This window comes from Phalacrocorax carbo, chromosome 2 (assembly GCF_963921805.1).
Source record: "Phalacrocorax carbo chromosome 2, bPhaCar2.1, whole genome shotgun sequence".
NCBI lineage: Eukaryota > Metazoa > Chordata > Aves > Suliformes > Phalacrocoracidae > Phalacrocorax > Phalacrocorax carbo.
Genome location: NC_087514.1, coordinates 100,834,385 through 100,855,016, shown reverse-complemented (window position 1 = coordinate 100,855,016; position 20,632 = coordinate 100,834,385). Strand labels below are relative to the sequence as shown.

The following is a 20,632-nucleotide window of genomic DNA, read 5'->3' as shown; positions in this document are numbered from 1 at the left end:
GTTGAAAAGCAGCCCTGTGGAGAAGGACCTAGGGGTACTGGTGGATGAAAAGCTGGGTATGAGCCAATAATGTGCACTTGCAGCCCAGAAGGCCAACTGTACAGCACAGGAAGGACATGGACTTGTTGGAGCGGGTCCAGAGTGGGGCCACAGAAATGATCCAAGGGCTGGAGCACCTCTCCTACGAGGACAGGCTGAGAGAGTTGGGGTTGTTCAGCCTGGAGAAGAGAAGGCTGTGGGGAGACCTTATTGCGGCCTTCCAGTAGTTAAAGGGGGACTACAGGAAAGATGGGACAATCTCTTTAGCAAGGCCTGTTGTGACAGGACAAGGGGTAATGGTTTTTAATTAAAGGAGGGTAGGTTTAGACTGGATATAAGGAAAAAGTTTTTTACAATGAGGGTGGTGAAACACTGGCACAGGTTGCCCAGAGGGGTTGTGCATGCCCCATCTCTGGAAACATTCAAGGTCAGGCTGGATGGGACTCTGAGCAACCTGATCTAGTTGATGATGTCCCTGCTCATTGCAGGGGGTTGGACTAGATGACCTCTAAAGGCCCCTTCCAACCCAAAGCATTCTATGATTCATTCTATGATTTAATCACAATTTTGCTACTAAGATTTTAAATTTATTTTCTTCTCACTGCTTGTTTTCTTTTTCTGCAGCACTACTTACCTCCTATTTAATTTCTGTGAACTACTTACAAAATAAAGACATAACAATGACAATCGTAACAGGGGTAGTCAACTCTAACAGTTTTCTAAACCAAATCAATGAAATAATTACGTTGAGAAAAATAATTACAAAAGCCACCTAAAATCCTGGATTGTCTCACACACCCAATAGTCACTGCACGCCCAAATGCATTTTAACAGGCACAGGCACTGCAATAAACTTCAGTGTAAGACAGAAACCGATTGACAGCAATAGAAGTCTCTTGCCCCAGCAGGTAAGATTTTTATGTGGAGCGCATGATTACTGATGTTTTAGAAAAGCAATTACAATCTGTCTTTGCAGAAGCAGTTTCTCCACAATTACTGCATATTCCTCATTGTGCTCTACTGTTCTCTTTAAATTACAGTCTACAAAGCTAAACTCCCAGAATTGATACTGGGACAGAAGATGGTATTACCATTTTGAACTCATTCCTTCACACTTCTCCTAAGCAGTCAGAAACAGGCAATCACAATTCAACCTGGTGCTCTGGTTGAAACATTCACCTGAGCAAGAACCCCTTCATTTGAAAACTCTAAGGTGGGATACCTTCAAGTCAGGTCCTTCATAAGTCAACGCCTGTTGTCAAAGTAGTTCTCAAAAGAAAAATAAAATGCTACTGCTTTCTGTTATGACATCCTTTCCACACAGGAATAGCTCCAGAATTTCCAATCCAGGGACAAAAGAAAGGTGCAGAGTGTGACATTTACCACTTCGTGCTGTTAACTTTGGCATTATATACATAGAAATGGGTGATGCCGAATCATAGAATGGTTTGGGTTGGAAGGGACCTTAAAGATCATCTAGTACCAACCCCCCTGCCATGGCCAGGGACACCTTGCACTAGACCAGTTGCTGAAAGCCCCATCCAACCTGGCCTTTAACACTTACAGGGATGGGGCATCCACAACTTCTCTGGGCAACCTATTCCAGTGCCTCACCACCCTCATACGGAATAATTTCTTCCTTATATCTAATCTTTTAACCATGACCATTTCACCAAGTTACTAACAAGCTGTAGTTCTGTATACTGCCTCTTGAAAACCTGATTTCCACACACACCCCCTTTTTAAGTCTGTCAAATACAGATAGCCCTTGCACAATTTTTGCTGGTAGTATCTTTACTTTTCAATAATCTCAGTGTAAAAGGCAATTCTGCTACCTAGAAATATCATTACAGACATAGTAGTGTACAGAGGGTGTCTGTGGAGAAGGGCTGCCCCATGCCAGACACAGCCAGGGGCTCCGGCTGGCTCCGATGTCCCCACCACAGGGCACAGCTGAGCCCCTCAGCCACCAGTGGGGGCCTCAGGGAAAGCCTGGGTAAGAAAGGACAAAACGCTGCCTGGCAGTGAGGAAAGAAGTGTGAGAAACAGCCCTGCAAGCACCAAGGTGAGGGGGGTGCTCCAGGCACCCCCACAGAAATTCCCCTGCAGCACCTGGAGAAGACCACAGTGAAGCCGGTTGTCCCCCTGCAGCCTGCGGCCAGCCATGCTGAAGCATGTGGATATGCCCTGAGGAAGCTGCAGCCCATGGAGAACCCATGCAGAAGCACGGTTTCTGTCAGTACCCGCATGTAGCTTGTTGGGGGACCGCCGATGGAGCAGACGGTGTCTGAAGGGCTGTGTCCCCTGGAGAAGATCCACGCTGGAGCAGTTCTTGGAGGACTGCACCCTGTGGGAAGGCCCCAGGCTGGAGCTGGGGAACAGCGTGGGGAAGCAGGAGCAGCAAAGAGGAGCTCTAATGGGCTGACCACAACCTCCTGCACCACTCAGAGGGAGGAGGTAGGGGAGTCTGGGATGAAAGAATGAAGCCGAGCCTGGGAAGAAGGGGAGCGGGGGAAGGTAATTTTATAGTTTTCTCTTTGTTTCTCACCCTCCTACTCTATTTTTAACCAGCAATAAATTAAATGAATTTTCCCAAAGTCGAGTCTGTTTTGCCTGTGACGGTAAGTGGTAAGTGATCTCTCTGTCCTTATCGTGACCCATGAGCCTTTCCATCTTATTTTCTCCCCGTCCTGCTGAGGAGGGGGAGCAAGAGAGGAGCTGGGTGGGGGTCTGGCAGCCAGCCAAGGTCAACCTACTACACAGTGAAATAAATAAAACAACGCATCTAAAACTGTCCCCCCTTTCTATGTCCTTTCAAAGTACGCAGAAACAGAAACAGGGACTCGGTGAGGCCACTACCCTCCCTCTGACCCTCCTCAAGCTGCACTTCGGCACAAACAGTCAGTTTCCTGACTGGAAGCCAAATGATACTTTTCCTCAAAAAGGAACTCCTGACTCCTCAAATTTTTAAGTCCTTGTTTGGCTTGTCATCAGCTTCTTAAGTCAAGGCTACTCTTCCCACAAACACAGAAATTGAAGAGTGTTTTACCTACTGTTATCAGCAGATTATAGTGAAATCAAACAGCCCATACAAACACTATTTCATATACTGGCATTCATATACTGGCATTCATATACATACATAAACACACACACTTTAAGGTAGGCAATCTAGTATAAATTCTACACTTTGGCCTATATATAACATAGGTACCATTTATCTCCTCATTTTCATAGAGACTGACACTGCAATTATCAACAACCCACAATTACTAACCACACGAGGACAATTTCACAGTTAGCAAATGTTGGTTAATGTTTAAACTGGGAATAGATGGGCAACTTCACCAGACAGGTCAACGTGACTGAAATCAAGAAAGGTTATGTCAAGTATAAAAGGCTTAACCTTGAAGTAATTTCCTTCGGTTGTTTTTTTTACAATCAAGTCTAATGACCCATTGTAAAACTGGGTTTTGTGAAAGCGTTAGACAGACACAATGTGGACTAAATTCAACCTGTGTCCCTCACCTCCCTAAGGCCTAAGCTAAAAGCAGACTCTACACAAATACTCTGGCTCCATGCCTCCCATCCCCAGAAAGCTTTAACAACATGGGATTTGAGACCTAGCATGTCTAGAAAGGGGGGCAGAGACACAAATCTCTGAAAACCTAAATTCAAAAGCACAAAAAGCAGAACTTCTACATTAAGCAGTTAAAATTTCTACTTTATATTACAGAATATAATATCTTGCCTACTGTAAACTGTTTGTGTCCAAGCTTGTACACACATACTGTGTGTTTCTTTTAAAGACAGCTTTTAAAGTGGTTCATAAAATGCTGACTTGAGCAATCCCCATAAAGGCTTTCTGTGGCTCCCAGTAAAGACAAATCTTCGTCTTATCAGGACATACTATATAGCCCAAACAGCTTTTGAATTTTGTGCAGAAGTTTTGCTTAATGATGGAACACACATCAGTTACAGCCCTGTTTTCTCCTAGCTCACAGACACCGCAACTCCTTAGCAATATTTTCCTAACATGCTATGTCATCATAACATGTTACCAGGAAACTAGGCACATGAGTGGAAAAGGGTGCCCCAATGATGTAAAAATTGCTATAATTCTGTCTTATAATTCGGGTAATGTGCAGGTGAAGCAAGATTTACTGAACTGTTAAATCAGACAGCCTTGCATGATGAAACTGTTCTGTGCGTCATGAAGACTGGCACACTCTGGCTACACGATTGTGGCTGTCACTTTGACAAAACTAATTCTGAGGCTAAGATCAAATTAATTTGCCTAGCTTCTAGTAGGCAGTACAGAGGCTTCAGATTATAAGTTACAATATCACAGTAAAAGTACCTGAAGATGCCTCTAGTTAAAATACATCTTGGGACACAGCATAAATATTAATCAGACATGACCTGCACAGAAATACTGCACAGTTATTACAGATCACTTCTGGCAGTGACCGTTTACGTGATAGTTTACCTGATAATTAGGAAATGTCTAAGTTCCTAAGACTCGTGATGAAAATCAGGGTGATATAAAAATGAGACATCACAGTGTCTCTTAAAAATTCTCTTTCGGCTATTAGTGCGATAATAAACATGAGCATCCTTCTTTTCCATTTTCTGATGGAGAAGGATAAAAAGGTGAAGCCTTTTTATCTCAACAGAGAGTTGGGAACTGACAATCATTCTGTTTTCAGACAGATGAGGTAAAGATCTACTTCTTGAAACCATCTCTTGAACCAGCAGAATTACATTGTTCTGAAGAGGGTTTCCTGACAATGCCCTTAAGACTGACAAATAAAGCTAGAAGAAACCCCTTCGTATTTCATAGAATTATTAAGGTTGGAAAAGACCTCTAGGATCATCGAGTCCAACCATCAACCCAACACCCCCATGTCTCCTAAACCATGCCGTGGAGTGCCATGTCTACACGTTTTTTGAACACCTCCAGGGATGGTGACTCCACCACCTCTCTGGGAAGCCTGTTCCAGTGCCTGACCACTCTTTTCCCTAATATCCAACCTAAACCTCACCAGTGCAACTTGAGGCCATTTCCTCTTGTCCTATCACTAGTAACTTCACTGGACTGTCTCCAGTATGTCCATGCGTCTCTTGCACTGGGGAGTCTTTTTTGTTCATCTTTTCCAATAAAACTTCAGAAATCCTGTGCTCCATTACCTTTTGAGAAATCCCTGAAGGAACCAGCACTGTGTATGGAATTCAGCAGCCCACTTACTCCTTTTTATTTAAATCACTTATAGTAAGCTAGAAAGGAATCAAAATCTTTCCCGCAATTCACACTTCTTAATTTAAATGTTCCTTAACATGACTACGAACATTAGCTTCCAGAATTATACCTATATGTAAAATACAATCTTAAAATCAATTCAATGAAAAGCTTGATTTTAGCATTTGCTACTAGATAGATTGTCGTCTTTGTTGTCCTACAATATGCAGTCACAATAACCTGAGTAACTATGTTACTGAAAAAGCAGTAATGTCTGGGGTCAGTATAAATATTACAAAGCTCATTTTTGTAAAGGGAGGACATGCTGACCCAGGTTATCATCTTACACCCTTAAGGGTAAATAAAAGTCAGGAAAATCAGACAGGGATCTGAAATACTGTACTGTTGTAAAAATCATGAAGCATCCCCATCTCCAACACATTGTCATAACCACTATGATGTTTCTGGGAAAACAGTTTGGTTTATTTAATAACAAATATGAATACGCTGAGTATGTTTCTTCTTTGTTTGTATAGTACAGTATGTTGAACCCCCAAAAAATAGATGCCATAATGTAGGGACAAACAGGGAGACGTTTTGGTTGGGAGTACAGGTTTCATTTTTGAAAGCATTCAAAGCAAGATGAAATCTTAAGGCCTTCAACCCACAACTCCAGAAGCCTTTCACCACGCTACACAATTCATTGAGAGAAGCTCTTCTTTTTTTCCTTTTGAAATTTTGCATTGTTTCTACGCTTCCGTGCTGTACTCCAAAAATATCATACTCCAGCGTTAAAAGTTACAGGCAATGTCTTGTGGACCAGACATTTGTTTATATTGAAAGTACAGCCAATTAAACTAAACCTTGTAATTTAAAGCTTCATGGAACAGTAATTTTTATGGCCTGATAAGTAATGGAGACAAACTTAGGTAACCCAGAAGGACCGAGACAAATGTATTTATTTAATAGCAAATGTTTACTAGTCAGGCTGCAGAAACAATACTGTCTTTTCCCCCCTTCACTGCAAAGTACTGCGTGTACACACACATGAACACAGCCAGAGAGAACAAGGAACACACTTACAAAAGAACATTAAACCAGCAGATAATTTATCTGTCCTGCTGAAGAAAGCTCAAGGAAGTGAGCCAAAATATCTGAAGAGAAGAAAACACGAGAGGACTAAACACAAGAAAGTAGAGATATAGCACTGAATCAAGACAGCACAGAAACTTTAACCAGTACTCTACACGCGCCTACATTGATGCAACTTAAATTATTTCCTGAAGTCTCCCCAGAATCATTTACCTATGAACCCAACAGGCCACAGAGCTCCTGCCAGAAAAGATCTCTGAAATTACCACTTAAACGAAGCGTATATGGCAAAGTATTGCACTGCCCAAACATTTAGCTAGAGGAGAAAGCAAGCATTAGATTGATAAAGAATATAACAGCAGCACTTCTGTTAGCTAATGCCTACATCTTTCAGGCTAGCTGCAATTATTTCGAGTGTGATGCTTACCTTTAATAGTTTCCTCCACAACTTCTACTACACGATCTATCTGCTGAACCTAAAAAAAGTCAAAAGGTCAATATCTAAGTAGTCAAGAACTGGACATATTTTACATAAACTTCTTTCAAAAGCATGTTCTTCTGGATTAAGGGGGAGTATGGGGCTGGGTTTTTAGCCAGTTTTTTTCATCTTGGTTCATTTGCCAAAAGTAAGTCTAAAACTCACTGCCTAACTGAAACCAAATTTTGTCCTCAGGAATAGCAAGTTCCTGTAAGTTCGGCAAAAATCACCAAATTGGTGGAAAAGAGGGACCATAGAAAAGAGTTCAGGCCTTAACTGCTGTTCATGGTCTGGGAAAGGTAGTAGTCACCCAGGCAGTCGGCACCTGGGTGGCTCAAACAGCCCTTACATGCTCCCTCTCCCCAGTCGCAACACCAAAATAGTAGATGGAAGAGAACGTAACAAGCAGCCCAGGATATTCTGAGGGCAGATTATAAGGGAGAAAATTAAGGAAGTATTGCAGGGAAAAGACACTGGAACATGGGAAAAAAATTAAAAATACGGTGGTCAAGTTTCAGGGAACAAGACGTTGTCCGGGAGTTACTGCAGGCAGTATTTGAAAATGGAAGGGAAAGCCCCAATGCTTTTCACAAGACAGAATAGAATTTAATTACCATGACACAGCATCTCCAGCAAAGACAACAAATTTGTGTTTTACTGTTACATTTGCCAAAATTCACCCATAATGTGACAAATAGTTCAATTATTTGGTATTAGACAGATTGTTCTTTATTTAAAATTAATGGCCAATATAGAGATTTGAGTATATTAAGTAGAAGGAATCAGCATTAACACCACAAAATTAAAGATTCAGAAATTCTTAAAGTTGAGATTCTTCCTCCAGCTTTCATCCAAACTGCATATTCTATGTAGTGTCCACTACATATGCACATATATGCTTACATATAGGGCAGGAAAGCCAAGTACAGAAAGCCCTACTTTGCACATTTAAATGAGTTCCTAATTTTTCCACAATATTCCTTTTCAAACATTGCTTCTCTAAGCTGTACATTATATGAAATATAATTTCCTTGGAGTGTCTTTTCTGGTTTGTTTCAAAGGCAAGCAAAAAAGCACAAGCTGCAGAGGCTGCAGGAGCAGAACCTGGTCTGCAGCAAGGAGCCTGGAACTTGGATCCCTTGCATCAAAGCCATTAAGTCTCTGTGCCCTTAAACCACTGAGTTTGTCATTTCCTGTAAACACACGTCTGCACAATCATCTCTATTTCACATTCATTTTCCAGTTGGTCTAATAGCAGCTAAAAAAAAGCTGATCTGTAATTGGTGTCTCATCTAGAGTTCCCAACTAAAGTCAGTGGGAGTCTGTTGGTTTTCTTGTCTGGGGGTGGGATTGAATCCATGTAAAACTACTTTTTTTTTTTTTTTTAACCTTTTGAAATACAGCCTTTTCTAAACAGAAATTTCTGCCACTTCAGATTTCTGGATACAGCATACTAGTTATTAATCCTAGAAATTAAGTTATTTAAAGTATCTCTAATATTGGCATTTTAATAATCTTACAAAAAGGTATATATTTAAATACATTTATGGATTACAAGCATTGATATTATAGATATATGTCAATATTTAGCAATCTACTTGTAAAGAAAGCACACATAGCATTTGCGTGGAACACACATGTATTTACATATTTGTTTACATATCCCTTTTAGATAGAAGTTTAAAAATTATGACCCAAGATACTTACATATAGACTTTCTACTTAATTTTTTAAAAATAAATAAAAAATGCAACCTGAAAACAGAAGTGTACACATTTACACCTTTAAATACAGAGAACAGCCTGTGCCAAATACTTTGCCTAAAATATTATTGCTACATAGCTCAATACTAAACTGTTAAATTTCATAATGATTTTAAAACAAAAGAAACCTGGTTGGTTCATAACCTGAAACACCTACTATTACTTTCTGTATTGTACATCTGGATAATTTTTGCATAGCTCCAAACCCCCTGTTAAACAAAGATACAGAAGAAAAACCTAGTATATTGTATTTTCATTTTATTGGATAAATTAAATAATTCTGAATATGTCTGTCAAGAAGACAGCTCATGTAAGTAATTAAAATGATACGTCTGAGAGATAATGAGATCTGCAACTAGAAATTGATGTTTATTCTGCCTTATGCATTATTTCCCACATTAAATATTTTTCATTTGAAATTATTGGAAATTGTTTGGCTAAAGCCCCAGCTGCTCAAGAATATGGAATGCTTCCAATCTTCATTTATGAAGATAAAAGTATTTTAGTAAAACTGAGGTGAATCTGGAGTGAGAAAAGGTTTAGAGGATTCATGTTTGGAAGAAAAAAAAAGGGAGAAAAAGAAAAAAAATCACAAACTCATGGTAATGAAATTTTCTTGGATATACAGAGACCTGCAGGATTCCTTTCCCCACATCAGACTTCGTTATGGATAATTCTGTCCTGCAGTGGTATCGAAGGTAACTATAAACCCTCTTGAGCAAAGACCCAATAATGTCTCCAACAGGCATCGCAAGGCCCATGAAACACAGAGCCTTCAGAGTTCTTAGTGGTGTATGAAGGGAAAGGACACCGTTCCTCAACATTTCTTTACAATGAGTCTCAATAAACCAAACCTTCAGGACTGACAGTGTGTACATTACTGCTGGATGTAGTCTGTGCACTGTACTTGGCTCCACATATCTTGTGAAATCTTGTTTCTAGAATAAGCATGTACATGGTGGACTTTTTGTCCATTACAAATCATTCTCCATTAGGACTTGGACAGAACAAAAGCTAACAGCAGACTGGAGCAGGCAGATGAGCAAGACTACACAAAAAAACTGACCCTAACCACCACAAATCAGGGCTGACGCAGAAGCCTGTGTTGAGATGGATATAGGACAACAGCACAGGCAAAGATCCTGGGATGAAGGTGGAGCCAAAGCAGGACATGGGCTGGTCAAAAAGCAAGGAAAAAGAAGAGTTGAATCAAAGCATGAAGCCTGAGTTGAAACAAAGACCAGGAAAAACCTCTGAGCCTTCCCGGTGGGATCAGAGCTAGGCATGAGTACAGCTCAGGAATCATATGTACCCAGCCCTCATACACACAAGAAGACATGAGGCAACCCATGCTGGGGCTGAAGCTATAGGTCACTCCTGAACATGCAAATGTGAGCCAGTCACATTTCAAACCATGCACCTTCCGGGACACCCCAGCACTCCACTGAGAGACAGAAGCCCTGAGCTCTCCAACTAAGCAGCAGTAATTAGGAAAAGGAGTATAGTAATGCACACATGGTCCATTTCTGATTCAAGTCCCCCAGTTCTCTTTGCACTGTCATAATCACATTCAACAGACAGCCTATAGGTGTAAAACAGCCCAGAGACATGCTTATAGTGTCTGCAGTCCCACACTAGGTGATCTGTGAGTGCAGACAGACATGCACGTTGAGGATGGGAAAGACATTTGGACCAATATCTTTTTGAAGTGATAGGACTAACACAAAAGAGGAGAGATGGTCTTTAGATGTCCCCTACAATCAAAGCCAGGTGAAAAGTACTGAACTTCATAAAAGCAAACAGTCAGCTCTTTTTAGTGAAGATAGCCAATGTCTGCAATGGTCTTTTCGGAGAGAGAAGCCTCTGCTGGCTTCTCTCTGTGGCTACAGCCATGATAAGAACATAGAGGGTGGTTGTGAAAACAAGCAATTCATGAACGTCCAATACTTTCTGGAGGACACAGACTGCCTTTTAATTGAGTCTGCTACATGGGCATCCAAGGCACCAGAGAAAGGCTATTTGGTTCAAGCTGCACCATTGAAGAAGCCGAGGAATGATCTGGCCCAACTACATATTGCAAAAAAGGTGGGAATGTGTAAGGCTTCCTGGCAGCCTATGTGATAAAAGGTATTCATTTTCTCTCCTCTTAATTGCAGAGATTATTTCAGATGGAGTCAGCTGCAGGAAGCACATTTATAGCAGAGGCACGCTGCCCTTTGCCAACTGTCACAGTGCTCGTGCTTTCCTAAGTTATGCCACTGCCTATTAGATAAAGGTTATTCTGGTCCCATTTGAAGAGGATTAAATCCTACAAAGAGGGCATTTCAATTCCTTCAGAAAATTTATCCTTATATTGTGCCTTGAACTTTCTCTATCTCTGAAGAGATGGCCTACCAGGTGATTTAAAAAAAATAATTTAAAAATCACTGCAGAAGTTGGGAAGCATCTTGACATACAAATCAGCAGTTTTCATCAAATTCTTTTGATTCTCAGTGCAGTAACACATGAATACATGTGAGTGTAGAATACATCACACTGTTGTCTCCAAATCATAAGATGGCAGAATAATTCCTGCATCTGACATGCCATTTCCTGAAAGTGGTTGCAAGGGATTCACATCACCTGGCTGACAACCGTGTTTCTGCTTGGGAACTGGGATTAACCTGATAGAACCAGCAGCTAATAAAAATGAACCAGAGGCAAAGCATGAGATGTCTGACACTTGCCAGGAGTGACTGTCTTTTGGCCATGAAGTTTGTGGTTTCATCCTCTGATGAGTCTCAGCTCTCACAGCTGCTGACACAGATACCACCGCTGGTTAAAAATGGCACCTGGGTCCTCATCACAACCAGCCTTCTCAGGGATTCTCCCCCAAGGCAAATGCAGTTGCTCCCCAGAGCCTGCTTCCTTTCAGCATGGACGGAAATGTCTTTCCACCAGAGGAGGTCTGAAGGTTAAAGCTTCTCTGATGTTGACATGACAGTGACAACTCAAGAAATTACTCCCAGCGCCTCCCCCCGGCACAGTGAGTGAGTTTCCCAGAGACAAATTTCTCAGAGGTCACGCAAGCAATGTGTAAGCACAACAAGTATCAGCAAGTTACTATCAAAAAAAGATCACTAAGCTAGTGAAGGAGGAACGAAGACCAGAAATACTGAAGTCTATTCATGTTTATTGAAAACACCTCCAAAACATAGCCAATGGTTGAGAGAGAGCAAGGACAGGGTACCCACCGTACAGGAAGCGGCAGCAGCTGCTTGCGCAGCATGAGGCTACTGCTGAAGCAAATGTCATCAGCACTCAGCTGCTCATGAACATCCCGGGAGCAAGCATACATATATATATACACACACACACACATAACTACTTATATTAAAACAATCTTTTTTTTCTCATCTAGGGAAAACCCTACACACCAATTTTCATTCATATAGGTAAGAAACAAATTGGTTACTACATAGATAAAATAATCTTCAGTAATTACAACCCGCTATTTGTAACCCTAAAGATTTTAAATCCAGTTCACCAGCTCTCAGTTTCATTTCACCTTGTTTAGGCAGCAATGTCAGATGTTAAAAGCCCACTCAGCCTATCCCCTCTCTAAAGCCAGTAAAAGGGAACTACATGGCTTCAAAAGTCACTTCAGATCTTCTGAAAATCTAAATTATCTTAGAGATAATTATCTTCATTGACCATAAAGGGAGCTGAGCAAAACAAACTCTCAAATTACAGCACTTAGGCAGCATAAATCCAGGCCTCAATACATAACTTCAAAAGGCATGTGACTAGCCACTTTGGCTTCAGAGGGGTAACATCTGTGTTTAAAACCTTTGCTGACAACACCAACCACAGTAATGGGCAATATTCTGGTTTAGGAAGGCAACCTGAGAGCAGGATCTGCACAAACTTTAAAGGGAAGCAGATTACCCCAAAAAAAGCACATAAACAACTGATTTTCATTGCTAAACACTGACGCAGCTTAAGTATAATTTAGATAAGAATGAATTCCTACACCTTTTGATTCATAGGACAGTACATAACTGCTGTGGAAATATATAGTTTTTATTTGCACATCTAATTTTCAATTTAAAAGCAGGTGCTTAACTGCAATTCTTTCCTGACTTCCCAGGTTCAAGCATCATATTTGAATACCAGCATGGCAATTCAAAAGCCAAAGTCGAGAAGCTGAGAGGTACTGACTAAGCTTGAATATTGCATGAAACCATTCTTGGCCGTGAGTTACAGAAGAACAGTGTGCACTTGTTCCCAGGCTTCCAGCACGCTTTCCAAGAAATTCTGCTAATTCAAGTCATTCAAAATAAAACCCCATCAAATTCGTCTTTCATGAAGTACACATTGGATATTTGCATTTATGAAAGGCTCCAGCTTAAGGGCAGCAGAGAGGCTTGCAATCTTTAACACAGTCTGACCTTACAAACACTGCAAGGTAGGGAAGCATCATTACCTGTTTTGCAAACATCACTGAAACTTTTATGACCTGAACATTAGAAATATCATACAATATGTCATTCTTATTTAGGACGTCACAGTGGTAGGGCTCTACAGGTATTTGGCATCTTGGTAATTACACTGATTTTCTTCCATAATGGCACTGTTAAAGCTCTGCTCACTGAAGAGTTTTACAAATGGAGAACAGAGGCACATTAAGAGTACACCAATTATAGATTTTTATAGCGTTTCTTATACCAAACTATCTATTTTCTAGCACTGATCCTAGTGACGTGCTGCTACTGGGAGTGTTCAGCACTTCACTAATCATACTAGACAGTTTCAAACTGGACGTTAAATTACCTAAAGCTTGTCTTACAGAGTAGAACAGCCACAAAAAAGGGTTATTTGAAGGTCAGGGGAATGCAGGGAGCCCCTGCAAATCCATTTGCATGGTTATATGTTTCTCCTTAAGGCCGTGGCTTCAGGCTCAACTCCGGCCAAAGAGCCTGCAGTAACTACCATGCACAGGACCTGCACCTTCTGACTTGCAGCGTAGCAGCAGAGGGGGGATTACAGCCTTGGCGACACTGGATATATTTTGTGCAGATGACAGAATGGGCTGAAATTCTTCCCTTGGGAAATGGGAGATGATGACAGACAACTGGACTTTGACGCTAGATGTTACACTGGGAAAGATGGGGAAGGAAGGAGGATTGGGGCCGACATTCTCATCCAGAAAGTGAGGAGATGCACTCATCTGCAGAGCTGTTGTATGCCATTAACAGGATACACAGGTGCATCAGTCCCCACGCTTTCAGTTTGTCCAGTAGGTCTGACGATTTCAAAGTACAGATAAACGGGGCTTGTGAAGCATCCTGCCTATGAACCCTTAGCAAACTGGTCAGAGGTCCCAACATGTAGCATCATCTGGACACTAAATACCTTAAAACTCCAGACAAGTGTCAAAGAAATTTTCATTCCATTCCAATGGTTCAACTTATCACTGGGAACGAGGGTTTTGCATGCCCTTGCATGCAACACAGGAAGTGAGGAAACACTACAGTTACCTACAGCCATTCGTGAGTCCCAGAACATAACGTGTCTGCTAAGTCTTTCACTACCCTTTGTCCCTCCCTCGCCTTCCCTTATAATCCCCTCAAAACAATCAGCATAGATGAAGTCACATATCCTTCGTTTTAGCAACTTAAAATGAAAAGTGAGGGACAACTCTAACTACGAGAGTTGATTTCCCTTTGCAATACCATATGTGCACTTGAGTTTGAAGTAGATACACTACTCCAAACATAAAGCAGTAAGCTTTGGAAACCACCTGGGTGTAAATGGCTGTGAGCCTATGTAATGCATCGTGTGTTTCATGGACACTTCACACCTGGCAGTTTTATTACTACCTGGAGCTTCCCCCTCCCAGAAAACAGCTCCTTTACCTTGCCATGTTTTGTTATGGTTTGCCTTAACACAGCCCATGGCAATGCCCCAACCCACATTATTTTTTAAAAAAGTGGCAATGACTAGAGAAACACAAAGCACAGTAACATCACAAATGATAACAGGGATATGAAGTTGCCCTTCCTTCCCTCCTGCCCAAATCAAGTAATAAAGAACAGTGGAAGTTCAGTCCTGTATTTCTCAAGTGCAGATCAAAACAAGCCCTGAGTTACTAGAATTTCGCTGGTAGTTACATTGCAACTTCCTCCTCCATCCTAACAAGACGAGCAGAAGAGCCCTGTGACACACTTTGCCCTCATAAAGCTGCCCCAAGGGAGTTATAATTGCTGGTAAATAACCACGTTCTCAGACAACACTGTTCTTTAAAAGAGGAAAAACAAAAATAAGAAAATAGCAGAACTTACATAAGCAACAATAAATCAACTGTATCTCTCAGCCAAGCTGAAGATGAGACCAACCTGGTGGTAAAGCAAGACTTCCAAAACTGTACTCTTAGTGCTTAAAATTTTAAAGCAGAATCAATATCCTACTGCCAACAGAACACTTTCTATTTCTCAATTCTGTCAAAACTGCTTTTCAAAATTATTTTGCGACGGTAAGATAACAACTCTTATCCTTTAAATACAGTCACCCCCTCACACACACTCTTTGTAAAAGGAGAAGAAAATCTTATATGTACAAACTGAAGACATGGACAATAGCTGCCCTTAGCTTTGCTTCTGCTAACAGTTATGCCTGAAGTTTAAGACCTTTCTGAGCTCCAGCATCTATTACTTAAAGCACAGTAAATTTTACCACAGCAATGACAGTTAGAAGACAGTGTCCTTATTGTGAAGACCACATTTCGGTATTTTCAGGTCCAATTCAAAAGTACTTGGAAACGCTGCATTAACAGCCTAATTTATCTCCTAACATAAATCTTTCTGTAATAAATACAAAACCACAAATATTTTTCACTAAACACTGGGTCTCGGTACCAAAATGAAGATGAAGCGGCTAATTTTCAGAAATTACATGGTACCTAAAAAGGAATGTTTTTAAAAAAAAAAAAAAAAAAAAAGAGAGAGAGAAAGAAGAAGAAGAATGATCAAACTTCAGGTCCCCAAGTTTCCTAAGTTACATTCACCAGAACTGAAACCTCAAATTACAGTCTTGGTCAAAGGATAGTGACTCCGTCCCCCCCTGCCCTGTCTTCCTATGTGTAGATATTGTTATGTTCACTTCAACGACCAATTACAGATCATACAACTACATTGCCTCTGAGCCAAGAGGAAATCCATTCACGTTTTTTTTTTGTTTTTCCTAACCTGCTGCACAGAGTAAGTTGCATTTAATTTATCTCTGTCTTAGAGATGACAGCACCGCAGTTCCCTTGCACATATTTGTGTAAACTAAGACTGCAGAGTGTAATGGAAAATTTCTTTCTTCCTTTAAACTGTAACTATCAATGTAATATAATCTATACAGAATAGTGTGGCTTTTTACAGCCCTTGAATGTCACTTCTGGGCACTGGGTTAATTTATAGGCATTAAGGTAGATGAGAATGGCAGCTGGGAAAAAAACTGGGAGATAAAACATTTTGAGTGACAGCATTAATTAAAAATACAAATAGCACAAGTCCATCTTTATAAAGAATTCCAATAAATCAGTTAATGAAGCCACCTTCTTCCTAATTCCAAACAAACTATTATTTTACTTCAAAATTACTTTGAACAAGTGCATCTTGTATGATCTTCTAATGAAAGTGAAAGCTTTGGAACATTTTTCTTGTTGTTGTTCCTACAAAATCTTAGTTTCAATGTGAATTCATGACACTGAAGTGGAAACACATTGACCTCTTCACATTTTTAACGCAGAAACAATGCTGCAGTCATCTGCTCTGGCTTCACATAGGAGAGGGCAGTTTCGCTGTAATTCGCACGCTAAATCCAATGACAGTGCTTCAACTCAAAGATGCCTTTTACAAATTCATCCAGTTTTAATCTAAAGGCTTGAACAATGAAGAATCTTTGTTAGCTTGTGCTTTGACTCCTGCATTTTCATTACTATTTTACAAAGGTGATTCAATTATACAGTAGTACTTCATTCCAAAGGATACTGAAGGCACTTCACTAACTGAATGAACTCAAAAGCCCTCTGGTTACCTTTTCAAGGTAAAGCTTGGCAACTGTTAACAGCTCAGTCACCGGTGGGTTTAACTCTTCAGACTGCACCAAATTTAAACAAAATAATCATTGCCATTTGCCATTCTATGTAGAAGTGTGAAGTAAAAAAACAACCACCAAACCCTCAATTGTGCCCGTGTAATTTATATGCTCTAGCCTTTTGCACTTTTCCCACTGATTTGAACAAAGGATGTATTTCTTTGTCTTAAAGCAAATAAACTGTGATATTTTAAACAGTATGGTAACGGATATCTTCATCATCCTGGATGAAGCCTGGATATTTTCAGGTTACAAGGGGCACTGGAACTCAGTCCCACCAACAGTATCCCTTTCCTTCTCCCCTCATGCCTCAACCAAACCAAATCACCCTGGATGAAAGAAGGCCCAGGTGCTGTATAATGCAAGAAGAGTAACGGGGTACCAAGCTACGCTGCTGCTTTTTCCAAAAGAAAGGCAACAACGCATACATTGACCTATTGAAAACATTTATGAAAACCTTTGATTTCTATTTGATAGAGACACATACCCCTATAATGCTCAAGCCTTTCAGGTAGTCCTGACGAGGTTGGGCTTGTGGCACACAGCCTGCTAGAACCACTTTCTTCTTCCCTTCTTGAGCTTTCCTAAAGAAGGACAGACAGAATGTTAGTTTCAAAATCAATTTCAAAGTAGTCATATTATGCATGTGACACAGGAAAGCAACCACAACGAAAACACATTCCCAAATCAGAAGCAACTTGAACACGTTTGAACTTCAGAAACCAAACAAACCACCACGCCAAAAGAACCTACGAAGCTATCGGGCTACATCACACGTGGCTTAGTTTGGGGAGTACCTACAGAGACCGTTACCACTGTGCATCTTGGACAAAAGTACAACCGTGAAAGCCCTAATCAACTTCAGCTAACCTTTATTTGCCACAATGATAGCAGAGAATCTGGTCAAGAAAGATGGAGATATTAAGCGCAATTCAAGAGGAGTTACACAGAATGCAAGGGACAGCCTATGCAGATGGGAACCTCTAGCTCAGAACGTATGTAGCTCAGAATTTATGTAACACCAGTGAGAAGTGACCAGATAAACCAGTCTTCTGATGTTTACTTAAAAATGTTTGTTTACTTAAAAATGTCCATTTACTTAAAAACATTTAAGTAAATGTTTACTTAAAAACATATAGAGCATTTTCAAGCTTGAAATGCTTGCCTTTGGCAGTCTGGTTATTAACTTACATAATTCCTTAGCTTTGGTGCTACCTTAGCACCAAGTCGGAAACCAAATTTCTAAGATTAAACAGTTAAGACTGTTCATTTTGTTAGTAATATTTTGACTCACTTTGAATTCAACACTGAATATCAAACCATCACTGAATCTTGAAACTACAGGAAGCCCTGAACAAAACTATCGGCTGCATACAAAACACTGAGATGCAAAACCTGCTTATGTTCATTAAACGTTGAAGATCATCCATCAACACATTAACCCAGCATGACTACTGCATTCTAATGTGCAAAACAGTAAAGAAGCGAAGCACTGAATAATTTTAGCAGATTTGCTAGGTCTGACATATTACGGGTTGCTCTAAGAACTATCTTTCACAGTTGCATGCTGTATCACAACCTCCTGGCAGACTTCTGTCAAACTGAAACCTTGTAAATCCATATTTTCTCCAGCTATATATGGATTCATGAAGTGTTTACTGTTACATTGGAACAGGCTAAGACATGTCATAACATTTTTCAGAAAAAATTTTCTTATCCAAAATACACAATTGCTTAGACAACTTTATACTCTTCAGCTTGCTTAAGCTTTCTCCCAAGCTGAATGCGCTAGAGAAAGTGATGTGGAACAAGTGCAAAGATGCTACGCCGACTATCTGGAGATCTCCAGCAAAAGCAAATTTAACAAATTAAAAAATAAAATCCCACCAGACTGGTACCAGACACAGTTCCACTACTCACAATTTCCACCTCATACTCATAATACAAACTTATTTACAAATTATAACTCAAATGAAATCTCACAAGAACACACAAATTGTAATAGTAAAGAAGATCACAAGCCATTTTGCCGAATACCTTGTGTTGGCTGCTACACTAAAATGAGGTATTTTGAAGGAAAAAACCTAAATATCCTATACACAGACAAGTATGTATTAACGGGAAAATATATTACGCCTGTTACCTCATATCTAAACGCAGCAAATCTCTGTAAAATATTCATTTTTGTTGTAGTGGGACTTTCAGGAAATCTTCACACATTGACCATACAGAGTCTCACTGGACCTCTACTTGCCTGCTAAGGTGTATAATATAAATGCAAATCCTTTTATCTCTTCCTTGATAATACTTCTGTGCATAAAGAACTATGATGAAATGCTAATTTAGTATATTTCTTAGGCGGGGAACCTAGCAACATGCCTTCAAAATCTGCAATCTTCCTTTTCTGTCAGTGGTAAATATTTAAGGGTTTTGCAAAACTTCAATAGAGGTCACCTACTTCTACACATCCAAAAAAAAAAAAAATTCCTACTTCATGCATTACCTAAAAATGTCACACAGCACCATGTGACACTCCACTAACTCAAAGGATAAAAATCACTACTTATATAGTCTAGCAGACTCAACCTAATGCCTCCAGGCAAGACAATAAAACCTGTCTCCAGCAAACAAAGCACACATCCCTAGGCAACTCTGCATCTGGTATAATCTGCTGCTAGCAACAGCCGTCTCCATCTACTTGAAAACCTTTGAGCACTACAGAAGAAAAAGCTTTCATTCAAGTCTTTTTATCTGAGAAAAAAAAAAAAACAACAAAGTTTCCCTTGACACATTAAATGGCATTTTAATGTTATTTCACAGCTTTAACATTTTGCCATGTCTTCCGGGACTATAACTGGAGCTAGGGGGAAAAAAGTTAAACTGAATATTCTTCATAATAAGCATTGCCTTCATTTAACTTTTTGAAAGTTGTACAGGTCTCTACAGAATAAAGAATTTTGTACACTGAGATTTTTTTGCTTTAAAATGCAATTAAGTGGAAATGTCAGAACTAAATTTTCAATCATAGTTAATTCTCATTACATCCGTTATACATGTACACTCCATGAAACCCACCATAAATGAAAAATCATTGTAAGGAAGTTATGAAAATTTCTGCCTCATTTTCAAGAAATCACTTCTCAAAATATGCATTCCAGTACTATATTGTCACCTCCTTTTAATGTGCTTTAATGAGCCCTCCTCATATTAACAAAAGGCTGCAAAAATTATTCTTCAGAAATCTAGTTAGCACAGCAACTGTATTAGAAATGCCTTTATCCTTCAAAAACATGAATAGTAATGAGAATACCACCTCATGGAATCTAGTAGGCGGCATGAATAAACACATCTTCCCTTTTAGACACCCTTTATATTCTTCAATTACATGAACCTTACCTTGAACTTTCAATTTAATTGACTCAGGAAACGTTTGCTAGAAATACACTCTTTTCTAAAAACTACTTGCAAGATATACATCTGAATAGAAATTTAATTAGAGCAATTCTTTTTTAAAGAAAAGAATCATTCAAGCTACTTCCTAAGTAATGGGTGGGGAACAAAAAAACAAGTGAGAAACAACAGGGGCATGAAAAATAAGTACTGCATACAGTAGGGGACTCATACAAGATCTGTAGTGAGAGCATAGATTATAATCCGTTGCAACTCCATTGCATAGATATAGCCATTGCAACTATAATTGTACTGTCAGACTTCATGAAATATGTTCAATGGATTTTTCTTTCTACAAAGCAAATTTGAGAATATAACTAAGACGGGGAGAAAATTCTGCCTTGCTTACGTGCGCTTCCAATTTGTCACATTAGGAATCTGCCCACACTAGAATATTCTGCTCACAATTTTATGTAACATGATGTTGGCATCGTTCATCTACGTTTT

At 39.8% G+C, this 20,632-nt stretch overlaps 1 protein-coding gene across 4 annotated transcripts in view; it reads right to left on the bottom strand.

The window, feature by feature from the left end:
- The window catches only part of CDKAL1 (CDK5 regulatory subunit associated protein 1 like 1), a 420,128-nt gene that overhangs the window by 267,195 nt on the left and 132,301 nt on the right, over positions 1-20,632 (bottom strand). For all 4 annotated transcript variants that reach the window (XM_064443696.1, XM_064443697.1, XM_064443698.1 and 1 more), the window contains 2 exons: positions 17,223-17,319; positions 6,798-6,846 (listed from right to left, as the gene is read on the bottom strand). In XM_064443696.1, coding sequence (XP_064299766.1) covers positions 6,798-6,846; positions 17,223-17,319 — 146 coding nt within the window. The remainder of the gene's footprint in view (positions 1-6,797; positions 6,847-17,222; positions 17,320-20,632) is intronic.